The following is an 18,017-nucleotide window of genomic DNA, read 5'->3' as shown; positions in this document are numbered from 1 at the left end:
GTTCAATATGGTGTCGCATTATTAAACCCAATAAATATATGCAGCACAATTTCTATTAATCTGGGGATATATGCTTGAAAGCAGGAAAGGTGTGTTGGAAGCACCAATCTGCCCATAAGATATACATTCTTTTCATTTGGCAGGTACCCTGGGTTATGGTACCGAAAAAACAAAACAAAACCACACAAGAGGCCATATGAGGATTTCAAAGAGGAAGGAATAAAAATAAAGGCATCTTCATATAATAATTCTGACAATGATGCTTCCAGACCTGATACAATCCAGATGCCAGTCCCCTCTACTCCCCCTCCCCAAAAAAGTATCTCAAATCAAGAGCAACAATCCATATTGTATACCTACAAGGAAAACATGTGCTGGAAAACTGCATACAACAATGCGTCTCTTCCTTTATCCTCTCTCCACTTCCTGCTCCTTACATCTCCTCTTCTGCTGTTGTGTTAAGCAGGGCTGCGTTGTGCTTTGTAAATAGATAACACTCGGATTCTCACGTTGTTTGAACACTGTTTTAGGTTCAGCTGCAGTACACAGTTTCTCTGATCTTTTATGTTCCTGAGCAGATGTCTTTCATTAATTTATGGATTTATCATCTTTTCTTTTCTTCTTGCCCCCCTCCCTCTCTTCTCTCTTCTCTCTCTTTCTCTCTCTCTCTCTCTTTTACACCTGGCAGCTGGCTCAAGTTTCAGCAGTTATTGTCTATTTTGCATTACACATAGAACTGAATGTCATCTGTCTTCACAAAGCTATGGCAAAGAGTACGGAGGCAAGCCACATCAGCTGCTGGGGCAGAGCCTGTTTGCGTTTTTATTTGCCGTCTCCTCCTCCTCGCCCCCTCTTCTACCTCCCCCTCCCCTTTTTACCTCCTTAATATTTATTTGTGCTCATTTTCTTTCCTGGCCTTGAATGGAGCTTAGCTCGTGTTCAGTACAGCTGTATGTTTACTGAATCTATTCCATCATGAGTCATTGTGCGTGTGTAAGTATCCTGGAAACAGCCAGTGCTTTCTTGGAAGAACAGTTGCTTTTCAACACAAGCACTTAAAAAGAAAATTAACCAATTGGTCAGCTCAGATTTAGCAAGGGGATCATCTCACTATTGGCCCTTTTAGCATTTTGTTGGCTCTTTTTTAAATAGTCACTATTAGGGATGCTTTTTAGCAATAATCTAATCTGTTTGAAACAAAATAGAAACGGTGTATGAGGACTGTATTGTGAACGACAGGCAAGGTTTAAGGGAACAGAAGAAAGGGGCTTCTGAAAATTTATGTTTCAAATAATCAAGCCATACGTGTAAACGGATATTTCTGCCTTGTAAGTCCTGAGAAGTGGAGGTGGTCTTGTGAACATGTGTTGTGTTGCGTGTCTGAGTTCAAATATACCCTCCCAAGGCAGAATAAAGTGCACTACCTGACCTTGCGAAACTAATGATCTCTCTGCCTAACCTACCTTATATGTTCGTTGTTGAGGATAAAATAGGGAGAGGACTGATGCCCCATTGTGAAGTCCTTGGGAGAAGTGCAGCACACAAACCTAATAAAAAAATTTATTAACCCTAATAAAAAAATAATAATGCAATAAGCATGATTATAATTGGGGTCCTTTCCTAGCAATGCTTTTCTAAAATAGAATGAGAGCTCTGCTTTTTCTTGTGTCACTTGTTTCAGTGGGACCTGCCTAGGAGAAGTAGTTCCCAAGAAATTGTGTCTTGGGTTAACTGCTTTGGAATTATCCATTACTTAGGGTTTTAATACAGATTTTTTTTAAAGTGTTGATATATTGTGTGTGTGTGTGCAGGCTTCCTCAGGACAATTGCATAATGAAACAGATTTCTATCGGAGAAGTTTTGACTTGTCTGAAACTCTTATTGCTAAGCAATAGGTGACAGCTTGCTACTATTATTTCACTTATGCATTTTGACAGATGGCGGTTCCTAGCGCAATGCTCTTTTAGACTTCTCTATCAGTCTAATGGAGGTAGCTGTAGGTTCTTTCAACTCTTCTCTTGGCACAAGAAGTATGTCAGTCATAAATTATCTTCTTTGTAATCATTAAGCATCTGAAGCTAAAAAAAAAAAAGAAATCTAGTTCAGCCAAGCATGTTGCAGTGCGTGTCACATAAAATTAAGAGCTTTAAACCACAACATTTTCTATATATCCTTTTAGAATTAAAACAAAGATTTTTTTTTTTTGCAACATCTTGTGCTTTTAAATAATAACAAACCTTCCTCCATTCTCCTGCGTGCCCAGGAGTAAAATTTTAAAATCTACTGTTAGATGCAAGGGCTCTATTTAAAAAGAGGCTTATTAAAAAAAACAAAAACCATAAACCCTCCAAGAGCAGTATATAATGTGTGTTGTATCAGTGAACCTCATGTGTCTTGTCTCCCCATTATGCTGTTAGGAGAAGGTGCTTCAGTTTCTAGATCACGTTGAACTTGTTTGACCTTTCTCTGCCATAACGCATGTTATATTTAATAAGTGACATTTGTGTGCATGTGTGTGTGGTGATTGTCTTTAAAGGAAACAGCCCTCCAAGAAGCTACTGGGAGCATTCTTAATTGACCTTGTGGGGGCCACATTGATTTTGTCACGTGCATCTTCATTTCTGATAAATTATAAAGCCATTAATTTGCAGAGGAAATGGCAGGGCCAGCCTGCCGCACAGATGTGACCAAAACTGTCCTAGCAAACAGTACACAAAAGAGTGCCAAGAAGCCCCGAGAAGGAGGGGTGGTGGAAAAACCCGTCCCGAAAGCCTAGATTGTTATGGTTAGTTTCACATTCCCTTGGGAATGCTTTTGGTTATTTCTGTTTACAGGCCTGAAAGGTAATGATGTTTGAAGAATAAATAGGTATCCTTGCAGGGGAAGCGGCCATGGATCAATCGGCAGTTTTCCATTTCTCAATATTTGCTGGCCCCCAAACACATTTCTGTGCACCTTTAAGGAAAGCTCTTATTTATTTCTAATTGGGAGAAGGGTTCTCTAAACCTTTTCCCGCCCCCTGCCCCATTCTCAAGGAGCTAGAGCACCAAAGATGTAGGAAAACATGGTGTATGCCCAGCGAAAACATTTCTATTTTTACTCTTAGCATAATTTGATGTGAGTGATGTGGTACTCAGGGAAGAAGAATGCATCAAAAGGCAACTGCAAAAAGGGAGAGGGGAATCTTCTTCTTGGAAACATATGCATTGTGTGTTTGTTTCCTTAGCAACAGGTGAGCGCACACCTGGCGTTCAACCTTGCACCCACAAAATTTCCTCCACCATCTCCTAAGAAACAAATGAGGCCCAGTTCAAGATTTGCATGGAAGTAAGTTCTGTTGTGTTCTATAAGAATGGTTCCCAAGAAAACATGTAGGTTTTCTCCAATTCCAGTTTTGACCCTTCTGAGGTGTGTTGCAACTTGAACGTTAATTTGTCGGTCAGTTCCAGGTACAACTCTTCTCCCAAAAGGTCTTATCAGTTTCCAAGCAAAGCGTTTTTCCTTAACTAATTTCATCCTACATGCAGGAAGGTCTGTCTCCCAACCACTTGAAAAAGGCCAAGCTCATGTTCTTTTATACCCGCTACCCAAGTTCCAACATGCTGAAAACGTACTTTTCAGATGTAAAGGTAGGAAAAATCCTTTTATTCATTTATTTTTATTTCCTCTTGCTTTTGGTTGCATGTTTTAACCCCCTGAATGCTTTTTTATTAATTTAAATTTGATTTCGCTAATAATATATCTTGGCAAACTGTTATTATTATTTTTTGCTATTGTTATTATTTTGCTGCTAAGTCATTCTTAAGGTCTGTGTTTATGCTCTCCCTGTTCTGTTTATCTCCTTTACCCTGTGGACATTAAAAAAAAAATCACAGTAAATTTGTAATTTTTTTAAGCACCATTGGACAGCACGCTTTTGCATCTGTGAAATGTCTACTGGTGGCATTAGCCTACTATACAAGAGCATTTTGAAAGTGCTCCTTTAATTGTTCCATTGCAGCCGGGTTCCTCCTATTCCGCTTAGATTAGTGCCCGCTGCAGAGACCCATTTTTCTTTCCGTCAAAAAAGAAAAGCAGAAAAAAAGAAATGCTACATTGAAATTCTCCATGCAGTAGCTGCTTAAAAACAAAAGTGATGATTGTCTCTTATTTACAACTTAATTTGTTGTTGATGCAGAGTACACTGAGCATAAGGAGGATGAATAAACTGACAGATTCAGGCCACATTATTCAAATGAGGATATGAAAGCTGTCGACGTACAGCTGCATCCTCCCCTCATTTTACAGAATATTAGGACCTCCTGGTTTTTTTTTTTAAAGTAATTGTTCTTTCACATCAACTTGATTTTTTTGTGTTATAATCATCTACATTTTTTGCGGGGGGAGAAACAAGTTTGGGTTCCAATTATTATAATGATACACATGGTATCATTTTGTAAGCCTTTAAAAATAAACATCACATTAGTTTAAATTTGCCGTGTTAAAATTCTTCTTTTCTTGCCTCCCCCCCCCCAAATTCTACAAAAACTTTAGCCATGATCACCACCTCTCCTCCACTTTTGAAAATTTGCCTTCTCTGTTCCAGGGATGTTCTTAAACTGGCCTCCTGTGAAACTGGCCTGCTGTTCGCTTTTTTTAAAAAAATAAACCAAAAAGAAAAAGCTGGTATTTTGTATTTTGTTAACTACCTTTCACTTTTTTCTTACTTTCTTTTTTAAAAAAAGAAACTTGGTCTATCTTGTTTAGTTAATTGGCTTCTATTTAATCAATTTAAGAATCGGGGTGTTTTGAATTGCACACCCTTCCTCCCATTGGTTGCAGCATTTTACTTAGAAATACTTGTGCTTTGTGGGCTGTTTTTAATGGTTCTTCTTTCATTTTCCTTTTTGCATGGCATCCATGTATACGTACATTCAACATATTCTGCCCTGCTAGAGTTTTGGGCGAAACTGGTTTTCTAGGCTTTTTCTTACTTCTGCTTTTTTTTTAAATTTAAGAAGTGCTTTGAAAACTTTTTTTGTCCAGAAAGTCAAGTAGGGTGTTGGCGAAGAAAACTGAATGTGTGTATTGCTGTTAACGACTGCTCTGTCATAGGCTTTTGCTTTAATAATAATAATAATAATAATAATAATAATAATAATGCATCATCCATACAGTGCCTATGCCTGGTTAATAACCTGCCATGACTCATCCAATGGGCCATTGAAAATGCTTCTGTGGCAGTATTACCTGCAATGCAACAATGTAAAGAATTCTTGCTCTGGAGACATTGGAGCCATTGGTGCAGCTTGACCGCAGTATGGCTCGAGGGAATCCTCCTAAAGGCTCTCTCTGATGTTCTCTCTGCTCCAGGGTTTCCCAAACTTGGGTCTCCGGCTGTTTTTGGACTACAACTCCCATCATCCCTAGCTAGCAGGACCAGTGATCGGGGATGATGGAAACTGTAGTCCAAAAAGAGCTAGAGGCCCAAGTTTGAGAAGCCCTGCTTTGGTGGATGCCGATGTAGGCAGCCCTACAGAAAAGAAAAAGTCTGGCTAGTATGTAGTGCCTGTTGTCTTTTTTCAGCATGTGACAGCCGAAGTCGGTCTTCTTGCGATGTTGCCGAGTGATATGAAATATTTTGATGTTATGCCACCTTATATTTATATAGCATCATTCATCCAGAAGAAGCCCAAAGTGCTTTACAAACAGCCAATATAGGGATCATTCACCCACCACTGAAAGGCAGCCACTTCCGTGGTGGAAGGCAACAGCCATTCGGGGTCAGCAACACCACACACCAGTAGATGTAAATATTAGATACATTCCTCTTTTCTTGGGGGAGCGGGGTTGGAGGGTGGGTTTCCACGTTTAATATTTTTGGAATGTTTTATTTCATGGTAACAGTTCGTGGGTAAAGCCAGCCTCTCCTATAACCTGCTCTGTAAATTTGGTTGGGCTGAATGTGTGATCCGGGCTGGGTTAATGTTTATTTTAGGCAAGCTGCGAAGCAGACGCTTGTGGGAATTGTGCACATAATTTTCTCTCTCTCTTTTTGCATTGAGCTCCTTTTTTAAAAAAAAAAAAAATGTCAGGAGATGGGAAAGGGTTACTTATCTCAAGAAAGGAGATTGATGTCTTCAGTCTTAGCCAGACAGAATACTGGTACAGTAGTCTGGTGGAATAAGACCAATACTACTGCTTACTGCGAATAGGGTGTAAGAAGGCTGTACCCAACCTGGTTCCTTCCAGATGTTTTGCAATCCTTTCATTCCTGACCGTTGACCAGGCTGACTGGGTCTTTCTGATGAGTCTAGAACATCTGGAGGGCACCAGGTTGGGGAAGGCTAGTGAAAAATATTCACCATTGGCCTTTTCTCAGTCAGGCTTGTTCACGTTGACTAGCAACAACACTATAAGCTCATCACAGCCCTTCTGCCTTTTCACCCCTTGCTTCCTCCTGTAAGACCTATTGTAGTCGTTAAGAGTCGTCAACAGGCTCATCACAGCTATCTGCCAATCACCCATTCCTACCACCCTTCTGAGTAATACCCCTCCCCACCTTCTCACTATATAGAAGGGTCTGGAAACTTCTGTTTCAGTGTATCTGAAGAAGTGTGCATGCACACGAAAGCTCATACCAAGAACTGACTTAGTTGTCTTTAAGGTGCTACTGGAAGGATTTTTTTTGTTTTGACGATGGCAGACCAACACGGCTACCTATCTGTAACTTCTGCCTGATGTTCTTCAAATGGCTATTCCAGGAATTGAACCTGGAGCATTCTGTGGGCTAGCCATTCAAAGGTGTCATGCACAGGTCAGGAAAATGTGGGTGGGAATGAGGAGAGGCTTTCTGTGTGGAGGGGGGAGGCCTGCAGGCTCCTTTTGAGTAGATTCTTTCCATGTGTGTGGAGGTAGTTTTATTTATAAAAGAAGAGAGAGACCCTGTGATAATGGCATTCTTTGGGAGGCATGTTTACTTTCATCTGGATTTGCAAAGGGGCATGGTGTCACCCAACTTCCTTTAAACCAGTTCTTCTATTTTTTTAAAAAATCAGTGTATCCTCCATCTCAAGTCACCTTTTTATAGTATTTAATTAACCAAACCATGCTAGGCAACAGTAATTCAAAATCAGCTTGGCTAAACTTTAGTGTCAAACTTTTCGTTGGTATTCAACCAACTCTTACTCAGAGTGGGTCCAGTGCTATTAATGCATGTGGCTATTAGCTTCAATAGATCTACCCTAAGACATAGTTGAACACCACCCTTTAAAAAAGAAAGCTTTAAAAAGATTGCAAACAAACTTTAAACAAACAAACAACCAATCATGCCAGCAGATACAGAACAACATGTATGAATCACTACTTCAGCAAAACATTATAGATCACACAATATGTTAGTCTTACCAGATATCCCTGCTGGAACAATAGGTTGGGGTTTTAGTCCCACTGAACTCCTTGGTGCAAATGATCAATAAATTGACCTCCTAAGTATTTGCTATGTACACAGGCCGATAGTTAAGACAGGTGAAAGAGAAACCCAATGCAACTTAATGCATGAATTTAAATAATGCATTATAGCCAAAAAATCTAGACACAATTAGACTAACATGAGATACCCTGGTCTAACTTAGCTGCATGAAAATGTTGCCTGTATTCTCAAAGACCAAAACCAATGGGTTCAGGAGTGCCAACTTAGCCCCGTGACTGTGGGTGTCCAGGGCCATGGGTGCCATGCCAGCGCTCATGGCCCTGGCACTGAAATTTGTGGGTGCTTAGGCACCCAGGGCCTCAGGGAGTTGGCACCTATGGTGGGTTTGATAGTGTAACTATTCATGTTTCTAGATAAGAAAGAGGTCTTGAAGAAATTTCTGGGTCAGATGCTTTTAGTTAATGTGAAGGAAGAACCAATGGAAGGACTTCATAATGTACGGTGGCAGAATAGGAACTCTTTCTGTTGTATTAGCAGTGCCTATAAAAAACCTCAAGGAACACGCTAACACTAATGCAATCAGGGAAGAAAGGATGGATGGAGCCCATCCTCCAGGGTCCTTCTTTCCACCACAACCCCATGTGCCCCATTAAAAATCCATTCCAAAAAATCAAGAGATCATTCAGAGTGGCCTCCAGTGCGGCATGTGAATCTATAGTTGGAACAGAATCCCTGGAAAACACACAAGGGCTCTTTGGAACCCAGCCCATGCACTGCAATCTATCCTAATACGTTGTACAATAAATATACAAAGTCCAGTTTAGTGCTCTGTGCTGGTCTTGTACTCAAGGGAGCTTACTCCCCCCCCCCCCAAAAAAAGCCAATTTAACCAATTTGAAAAGAATAAAATATTTTTCATACGCAGATAAGCCCCCAAAATCTTTTGTTTGTAAATAAATCCAAACTGATTTCTGTGGATCCATCTTGCTTACTTAGTTTATTTGAAATTGTCCCATTGATTTTTTATTTTTCCAATCACTTATGCATGAATCACTGTACCCAAATTTCACCCTTGATTTTTCTGCTGCTTTACTTAAGGAGCTGCCATTAGTGAGGCTGAATAAGATGCAACCATCTTATATTTTTGTCACTAAACTGGGGGAAAGGGGAAATCTCCTGAGTCAGTATTGTGGGAACAAAAAAGGATTCTCCTTGTATCATCTTCTTTCGCTCCACTTGATGCCGATTTTAATGTATAAGCTAATAATTCTAAGACTACTAAATACAACAGATTCAGTGTCATTTTAGCTTTGAAGAACAGGCGCTTCCAGGCTTTTCAACCCAGCAGTGTTAAATGATGTATCTCATTCCCTCCACCCCTTGAGTCAACTGCTGCCTAGCCAGATTAAGGTGTCAGATTGATTTGTTTTATACATCTTTTGACCATGCTCATTGAATATTTAGGAAGTTTCTTCAGCCCATATTGAGGCTGAGGTATCCCGTGGGAAGCATTAATCAAAGTCACAGAGACTCTTACACTGTGGAAACACAGACTCTTTATTGTAGCGATTAGTTTTTGCAGTAACACATTAACACACTACAGAGCTTTTCTTTTATAGAACAATTGATCCTTTTCTTGTACTCCACTAGAGAAGGGGGGGAATAATTAACTCTTTAAAGTTTAGCAATTTTAAAAAGACTGATTTATCTACACCAGAATGTTGAGGCGAGAGAGGGCATTTGTCTCTGTGTTTGTGTGTGTGTTGCGCACACATTTGTATGTATGCACAATTAACTCACTCTCCAAATGTTTCTATACTATTCGAGCTGATTAGTTTTGTTCCTTAAGTGCTTATGTCTGTAATTTTTGCATGTCTTACCTTTTTTTTCCCCCCACACTAAAACTTTCTCTGATGTTTCCATGCTGCAGCAATAATCATTAAATCTCTCTTTCTGTCCTATTGCAAAATAATGACATGCGCACCTACTTTTTGTTGTTGTTGTCCACATTAGGTCATTCATGACCATTCTAGAAAAAGAATCCCCTTTCTATTTTCCTCCCCTTCTACAGTACTCTTGCCCATATGAGACAATGTCTTGTAACAATGCAGGGGCCTAATCTCCATGTCAAAGCAATTTTCATTCCCCAGTGCACACCCTGCTATCATTTTGTAATGTTTTGTTTCTTATTCTAAAAGAATTAAAAAGGAACAGTAAGCCGTCACGGGGGCCTGTAGTCCTTATCTCAGTGTCTGGAAATTTGGACAGTGTATTTTACTGCTGAGATAAAATGGAAAGAACTCCAAGTTCAGCAAATCGTAATGGGTTTAAGTTCTATTGAAATCGGTAACCAGAAGATCAGATAACGGGGGTCCTTCAGTTGTCTTTTTAATCAGGTTCCCCGCAAGGGCTGAATAGAGACAGAGCAGACACACAGAGTGAAAATATAATTCTTGGATAGGTTAAGTACATGTTTGAACTCTTGCAAGCAGAAGCGATTTGATGATGACTTAATCATTTTCTGGTCAATTATCTGTAAGGACCCTTGCAACTGCATGGCAATTATGATGCAAGTTGGCCTTTTGGGAGAAACACCAGTCTCCCTGCTTCTGTTTCCTTGTTACTTAGATTCCCTGCCATAAATTTTCATTCGTTTATTATCTTTGCTAGCATGGAAACAACTTTCTGTGTAGTAATTACAGCCCCAATGCACACTTTAGCTGTCATCTTGTTGGAGGCCTGGATGTTCTCATGGCCAGCATTTGATAAGTGTTCTTTGTTGATTTTTGATTAATGCACATCTCTTTCTGGGGGCCGGGGGAAGTGAATGCCTGTGATGACAAAAGGCAGGGGGTAGTATATCAGCCTGCCAGATATATAGCTATGGATTTATTGGTTTTAACTTGGCAAGTTAAGTTGCATCTGTCCTTTACACGTAGGAAGGGCTGTCAATAAGAAGGGATCAGCTGCGACGCAGCTTAGGTGACATCTTCAGTTCAAAGGTCAGAGGAACAGTAAGAAAACTTGTCCTGAAAGACGTGGGCACTTTTAACCTTGACCTTCTGACTTCTAATAAAGGGATCCAGTGCATTTTCCTCCATCTTATGGATGAGCTGGAAAACTTTAAATTTGCTGGATGGAATGCCAGGGATTAATGGAGGCTTTGCGGATTTCGATACTCAGGATATGTTAAGCATCTACAAGTCACATGCAAATTTTTAAATTTATTTTTTGCAAAGTGAGAGCAACCCTATAGGAAGGCCCCATTTTTGTTTAGAGTGTGTGCAATAAAGAGAGAGGGGAATTCTTTTTAGCTTGACATAGAATGAGAAAGGAATTTTGCATCAGATCTATGTGACACACTGAAATGTAACCAACCTCAAGTTACTTCTGTCTGTTACACCACCTGCCCATAAATATTTTCTAAATTGATTTCACACTTTTATTTGTGGGGAATAACTGCTACATAATAGGAAACACATTGCAAACCGCCGCCCCCCCAAGCTTATATGTGGCTCCATAAATAATTGCCTTCAATGGGCAAGACATAGTCACATCTTACTGTTTTGGCCACTCATCTCTTATATCAGACAAAATACATCAGCACAAACCTGGAAAGTCCTGGACATCTCCTCCTGTAAGAGCCTAGAAGCTTGTTAGTGGTGCCTCGAAATTTGAAAGTGCTTTCCATGCATGATGCTTAAACTGATAGAACAGCAGTGCTCCTATCAACTTTAGGAACGAGATCCAGTCCTTTCCCATTTAAAAAATTGGCGCAGCATTTTTATATCATTTGACTCGACCACTCAAGCCTCTTTACCCCTTGGGTTAAAAACAGCTTTTGAAGCTTGGCTATGGGGCGGGTGGAAGAGAAGGGGTGGATGTAAGAAAGGATGTTGTGAAATGGGGAGGAAAGAGAGGACGTGTCAACGCTCTAATCCTTCTTGCTCTTCTGATTTCCACAGTTCAACAGATGTATTACCTCTCAGCTCATCAAGTGGTTTAGCAATTTCCGTGAGTTCTACTACATTCAGATGGAGAAGTATGCACGCCAAGCCATCAACGACGGGGTAACAAGCACTGAAGAGCTGTCCATAACCAGAGACTGTGAGCTGTACAGAGCCCTCAACATGCACTACAATAAAGCAAATGACTTTGAGGTACGCTGTGACCTTTCTGGGTTTCTTCCTCTTCTATGCATGCATATAATTGAAATTTTCTTTCCCCCCTCCCATTTTTATGCATTTTCGCTTATTTTGGAGACTGTTTCTTTCACAGTGCCCACCTTGTAAATGATGTTAATGTGTTTTGTTCTATGTTTTGTTAAAAAGGAAAAAGGGAAGAAGGTCATTTTTGCCTGCCTTATCAGAAACTTTTCTGTCTCGATAGCAGAGCGCTGCATTTGGGTTGCTTGCGTTTCAGCTACATTTTCAAGAGCTATTTTCTTGAAAAACCCACCCTACTCGAGATCTTTTGACTGTAGCTAATCATTTTGCAACCCGGACAGAAAACGCAGCTCACGAGCGAAACAAAAACAAACAAAAGCGTGACTTAGTTGTGTCTCGGTTCCATTGAAATCAACGGGGACTAGGCCTATCTAAATGTCTCTGGATTATACCCCATGGATTGGCAGCTTTGATTGAAACTCTTCCTTACAGGCCAACAATGAGCGGGTATGAGCCAATCACCGAGGCCTTGGCTCAGCAAGCGATTGTTGCTAACCTGCTGACCTTCCGTAAGCCCCACGGTGGCAAATTCCTCCGTGCTGATGATAAGCGTTTTGCACTGTCAGATGCAGGGATGAGGCGAGAGGGGCTTCTGGGAGTTGTCACTCTGTGGCATTGAAGCCTTGTGGCAGTGCGTTGGTATTATCTGCTCAAAGGATGGGCCACATTGTTTGGTATAAGCTGCACAGTGGCGTGGTCAGAAGGGGTGGCAAGTGCTTTTGTTTCTTTCCCTATGGAAGTAGTACTGTGCTAGGTACAAAAACGTGCTCTGAAGCATTTCTAAAGTGATTGCCATCACCATCATCATCACATCTAAGTGATTCAGTTGGAAAGGGACACAGAAGGTTAGGATGCAGATTTCACTTCTACTCTTATTCACTGGAGATTTTTATTTCAGTGTGTGTTGCCAAAACAAAACAGCCATGGCCTATCAGGCTTATTCTTTATAAAATGTGTGCCCTACCTTGTGGTCCTGGCTACTGAAGATCCCTCTAGATCAGGTTTTCCCAAACTCGGGTCTCCAACTGTTTTCGGACTACAACTCCCATCATTCCTAGCTAGTAAGACCAGTGGTCAGGGATTATTGGAATTGTAGCTGCTGGAGACCCAAGTTTGAGAAACCCTGTTCTAGATGCTGCTGGACTATAGTTCCAATCGTCCCTGGTCTTTTAAGGGCCATCCTGGCTGGGGCTGATGGGAGTTGGAGTCCAGCAACCTCTGGAGGGCCAATGACTACACTACTCTTGGATGGAGCTTCTTCTGAAGAAACCAAGAACAAAAACAAAGGGAAAGTGCATTTGACACCCTCCTAATAACAATTTAGCAGAAGATGAATAAGGGTTATATGTACAATTTCACAATATGAGCCTGTTCTCATAAATCACGTCTCTGTCTGAAAATGCAAAAGCATTAATATGCATCTATATATTGTGTTGCCCTCTTTCTGTCTTTGAGCTACCTATGTGAGTCTTTCTATGTTGCACAGTTTAAAGCATGGAGGAAATGGCTTTTAATTGGAGCAGCCTGAGGCTGCAACATAACACCTATGGCATATTGTTCCCAGTCGTTTGCAATTATCTGATCTGGAGATTGCAGCATAAGTTTTGCCCCCCCCCCAATAAGTTAATTTCTTATAACACAGAACCCCTTTCACTTGTGTTCAAATGCATGGCTATGAAATTCCTAATTCATACAAACAGCTGGATGGAAGCTTTAAGACTGCTACCCACTAGGCTGAAAACCTGGACCTGAACAGGCCATTACTGCATATCGTTTAATCTGAAGGTATGCATTCTTGCCTGATCAGCGGCCAGCCCAGGTGACTAGCACTGAAGCAAAAATGACATGTACTGTGGTGTTGAAATTGGATCTGAAGTCCTTGAGCAAATGGAGCGTTTTCCATATTTAGCATCATCAGAGTTCCTCCCCTTCATACTTTTATTGCTGATCCTTTAATATAATTGAAGCCTGATATGCCTTTCATCTTAAATAATTTAAATGGATTTTCCTAAACCTTTTCTGCTCGCTTCCTTTTACGGAGTTAACATTCATAATGTATTGAAGAAATGGGGATAAAATCTCATAGAAAAAGGGGGCTCTGGGCGAATTATGGAACCTGTTTTCCTTAAGATCTATTACTCAACATACACCTGCCAGAGCCACATCACACATTGTGCAAGCGGCGTCCCTGTGGACAACACACATGCTTTTTAGACTCATGAATGTCCTTCAGCAGTTCATACGAAACACATCCTCAGCCCACTGTGGAGCTGCTGGGGCCTGCCTTTGCTCTAACATATGAGCTGGCTTTTCTGACTTCCTTTCACAATGCCTTGGAGCCGCCAGCAACTGTTAACAGAACTCAAATAAGATCCTTAACAATCCTCATGCCTCCTTACTTTAGATTTGTCACAATCGCCTCAGGCTCATAGCCAGAGGTAGCTGAAACACCTTGCAGAAGGATTTGGTGACTGAACGAGTAATCTCTCTCTGTTTGCGAGAAGTGTACCAATTTGTTTCTGTGTTTCTGTGTGCTGTCATTGGAGGTCAGTTGAAATTGTGAACACATTAGGCCCAGCTGCAACACAAAACTGAACCAAATCATCTTTAGTAGTAAGCAAAACTTACATTCTGATGAATTAAAGATACGCGTGCTGGGGAAGGAGGATTTTTATATGTCTATCCTTGCGCATTACTGTTTCTCACAAATGGTAACTTATAGAGCATCCTAGAATCATAGAATCATAGAGTTGGAAGAGACCACAAGGGCCATCGAGTCCAACCCCCTGCCAAGCAGGAAACACCATCACCATCCTACTCCACCCTAATTCATTTATGTTTTCAGCACACATTAAATAGAAGCTCTCCCTCCTAAATAAACAAAACAAAAAAACACCTCAGCAGCTATGTGGTGCTGTTTGTGTAATCTCTAGTATGTTTTAAACTCAAGTATCTAAAGACTGCAATTCTAGACACACTTAGAACAAAGCTCCATTGAACTTGCAAGTAGACATCTAGATATGCACTCCAAATGCGATAGAAACATACTTATCCTGGATGGTTTGCAGAGAATATTTTAAAGGGAATCAGAACATGAAAGAGACAGCAGCTTTCTATGGGTTTCTTACATAAGTCACACACACATATATTATTTGGTTTTAATATTTAATTGTTAGGGTGGATTTATTTAGCTCTTTGTTCTCCCACCGGCTTTCCCCCAGTCATCTAGTGGTAGTAGCACTGGACCAGTTCCAGTTTATCTTCAACTTCCTTGCCCACCTATAGGTAGGCTAGCATATCAAACTTGTGAATGGCCACTGAACATTTTGGGATTTTGCAGAAATCTAATTGCTTGTAGGCTGCGAGTGGCAGATCAACTCAACCTAGATGAGGAGCACTTGTTCAAATTACACTTTGTTCCAATTGCACTTAGATGCAGCTTTCCCCATTGCGTTTCATACTTGGGCAAATTTATCTGAGGATAAAAGAAGTGATTGTGAAATGTACTGGTGGGATTCAACCGAGTTGTTATGTGCATGGAATGAGGTCCACTTGTGAATGAGACCTTTCCCGCTTTGTTCCCCATACTCTTTAAATCTGTTCCAGAGGTTAGGGTATAAGAGGTGGAAGTCCCATTGCACAAGCAGACCTCGTTCTGTGCTGGCATAGCCCACTTAGCACTATGTTGAATTCCACCCCATGTACCTGTGTAAATTGCTGCCCCCCCCTTTAAAATATACACAATTGGCATTTGGGAAGCAAATTAGCTGCACACCCCCTATCAACATGCATTCCACACCAGTTGTGGTTCACTGTGAGCGCCTAGATATAAAATAGATACATTGCGTAAATACTCATGCATGGATGCTTCTACTTTGCAACTAAAAGTAGCTTTGGGAAGTTGATTTGCATTTGGGAACGGGCATTGAAAACAAGAGTTAAACTCTCCATCCTGTCTTACAAAAATCAGGGCCTTCTGCAGCTGCTTTGAGGAGAGAGGAGGAAGGTGTCTGGAAATCCAATAGCAGAACTCCCATGTCATGTGGCCCTCAGTTATCACGTGCCGTGAGAAGCATGTAGTTATGCCCATGGTGGGATGCAGGAGCGAAACTCATAAACTTCCCCTTATGCATATATTCTGTGTAAATTGGACTTGCTCATGTCAGTCACCCAGCCCTTTTCCATGGTGCGGACCACATCTCCAGAGCCAACCTGCATAGGCACTCTTGCCTGTATACCTGCTTAAAAGCTATACATGCAGTATGGAAGATGAGCCAAAGGCTGACTCATACACCATACAGAGTGTGGAACCTACATATCTGGTCCACATGTTGCTGCCTTGCTGTATTTAATTGTTTTGTGGATTAAACGGTATTGGGGATCAACCTGCTAAATGCTATAGCAAGCACTATGCTTACAGTGAAGGAAAACAGGTGAGTGAGGAAAGGGGCCATGCTTAGTAGCCCTTCACCTGGACATTGATGCATACAGTGCTGTGCAAACATTTGAAGGAAGGGAACCTTTGCAATCTGGAACCCTGGTTGCTCAAGGTTCCAGATCATGTTCTATATCCCTATAGGTTTCTGTGCAGATTTGGTGTGGCACCACTTCCCCACCTGTGTATGTATTAACTGTATGCAAAACCCCTGAACAAGGCTTGCAGTGTTAATTTTATGGAGAGAGACAGCTGAAAGGTCTTGTGAGACATGCTGGGAGGATCCTTGGAGCCAAAAGGTAGGCGGCTAAGGATGCTAGTTGTGCAAGCATCACCTTGTTTCAGTGATTGCCAGTGTGTGCAGGTATTCCTTGCAAAGTCTACCCTCCCCTATTCAATGGAAGTATCTGCTACATGAGTCCCTAGAAGCTGCCAGTTGCATTGAAGCGAGAGGTGGAAGGCTTTTGATGGAGGAGCTTCCTGGTACACTGCAGCAAACATGGTGTTTGAAATTAGAAATAAATATATACAATAAGAAAGCACGAACTAAAAAGTGGACAGTATAACCAGTAATATATGCACCTGTTTTACGAGCACTGTTGTTTATAATATGGACATTCTTAGTAGATTTGAATACAATAAATTGTGATATACTTTCATAAATAGTGTTTCAGTCACTGTCATCTCTGACAAGTGGGTAGTCTCTGTTTGCCTTTCATAAGCAATTACTTAGAAATGTAAGCTGAAAAGTCCTAAATTCCACAGTGAAGGGTGTATGAACCTGCCTTTTACTAAGCTAGATCATTGGTTCATCCATCTCTGTGGGAGAGGTCTTTCCCAGCCTTGCCTCCTGTGATATTTTTAACTGGGAATGTCAGGGATTGAACCTGACATCTTATGTATACCAAAAAGGTGCTCTACCTGTTGATGTAAAAATCAGAACTCTGTTGATGCACTGTTGTGAAATCTTATGGCTGAGTTTTTATTTTGAAGGGCATAGTAATGAGATCTGGGATTTCTGGAAAAGCATAGAGGTTGTCAGGAAGAGGGAGGAACAGATTCATAATGGGGACATGTACATTCCCGTCCACTAGAATTCTCCTGTTAAATGGCCTGGTTTGCCCATAACACTAAGCCATGGTTTGTTTAACAGATCATGGGTTCCTACAGACAATCAAATAAACCCATGGCTTGTTTCTCCAAAGTCTTTTTTCATCTGCTCTTGCCTTGTACTTTTGTAGTCAGGTGAGTGTCTGGGTAAAAGTGGCCAAACAAGCCATAGTTAAGAAAGAGTGCTGGGTTTGCATGTAACACCAATCCATAGTTAAAATAAACCAAGATTTGCAAGCCAACAGCAAATCATGGATTCAGTGGGTGGGTTGTTTGGTAACCCAACTATAGTTCAGCCTCTTGGCATGAGTCAGACATGCAAATAAGCCATCATTTAATAAACGATGGCTTGGTGTTGTGTTCAAACTATGCCTCTATCCATAACTTCATTGTCATACCTAGTTCCATTTCCTTAAGAGGTTGTAATTTAGGATTTTAGCCTAGCAAAATCAGTTAACGTATTCCTAGGTGTACTTATTTGCTACATTTGTTTTTAAATGTTGTGGGCCAGAAACTTGCACTATGTGAACTTGTGTTCTCTCAAATATAAGCTAGAGAGTTGCAGTAGCCTGACTAGTAAACTGTGGTTGTCATGTATAAACCTTTGCATCCTGGATACCTTTGTAAGCTTATAACCACCAAAGGGGTTCTTGTGGGCACAATACCACCTTTGAGGACTTTTCTAGGTATTCACAAAATCTCTGAGCCCTCCCCCTTCCTCATTGCTACCTGCGTCTTGTGATGGGGGCAGAGGTTCACCCTCCTCCAAAAAAGGGAACTTAAGGAGGAGGTTGAAAAAGGGACACACTTTTCCACTTCATTTTCTAGTTGTGTG

General features: G+C 41.0%; 2 protein-coding genes across 2 annotated transcripts in view; one reads left to right on the top strand and one right to left on the bottom strand.

Moving 5' to 3' along the window:
• Positions 1-18,017, bottom strand: part of PTPN14 (protein tyrosine phosphatase non-receptor type 14) — a 439,438-nt gene that overhangs the window by 104,966 nt on the left and 316,455 nt on the right. The gene's annotated exons all lie outside the window — the stretch shown is intronic.
• The window catches only part of PROX1 (prospero homeobox 1), a 74,097-nt gene that overhangs the window by 17,940 nt on the left and 38,140 nt on the right, over positions 1-18,017 (top strand). Inside the window, exons 3-4 of the mRNA XM_081854653.1 lie at positions 3,524-3,629; positions 11,377-11,571. Of these exons, the coding sequence (XP_081710779.1) occupies positions 3,524-3,629; positions 11,377-11,571 (301 nt within the window). The remainder of the gene's footprint in view (positions 1-3,523; positions 3,630-11,376; positions 11,572-18,017) is intronic.

The sequence above is a fragment of the Podarcis erhardii genome (assembly GCF_964252035.2).
Source record: "Podarcis erhardii genome assembly, chromosome: 3".
Lineage (NCBI taxonomy): Eukaryota > Metazoa > Chordata > Lepidosauria > Squamata > Lacertidae > Podarcis > Podarcis erhardii.
This window is presented reverse-complemented; position numbering and strand designations above follow the sequence as displayed.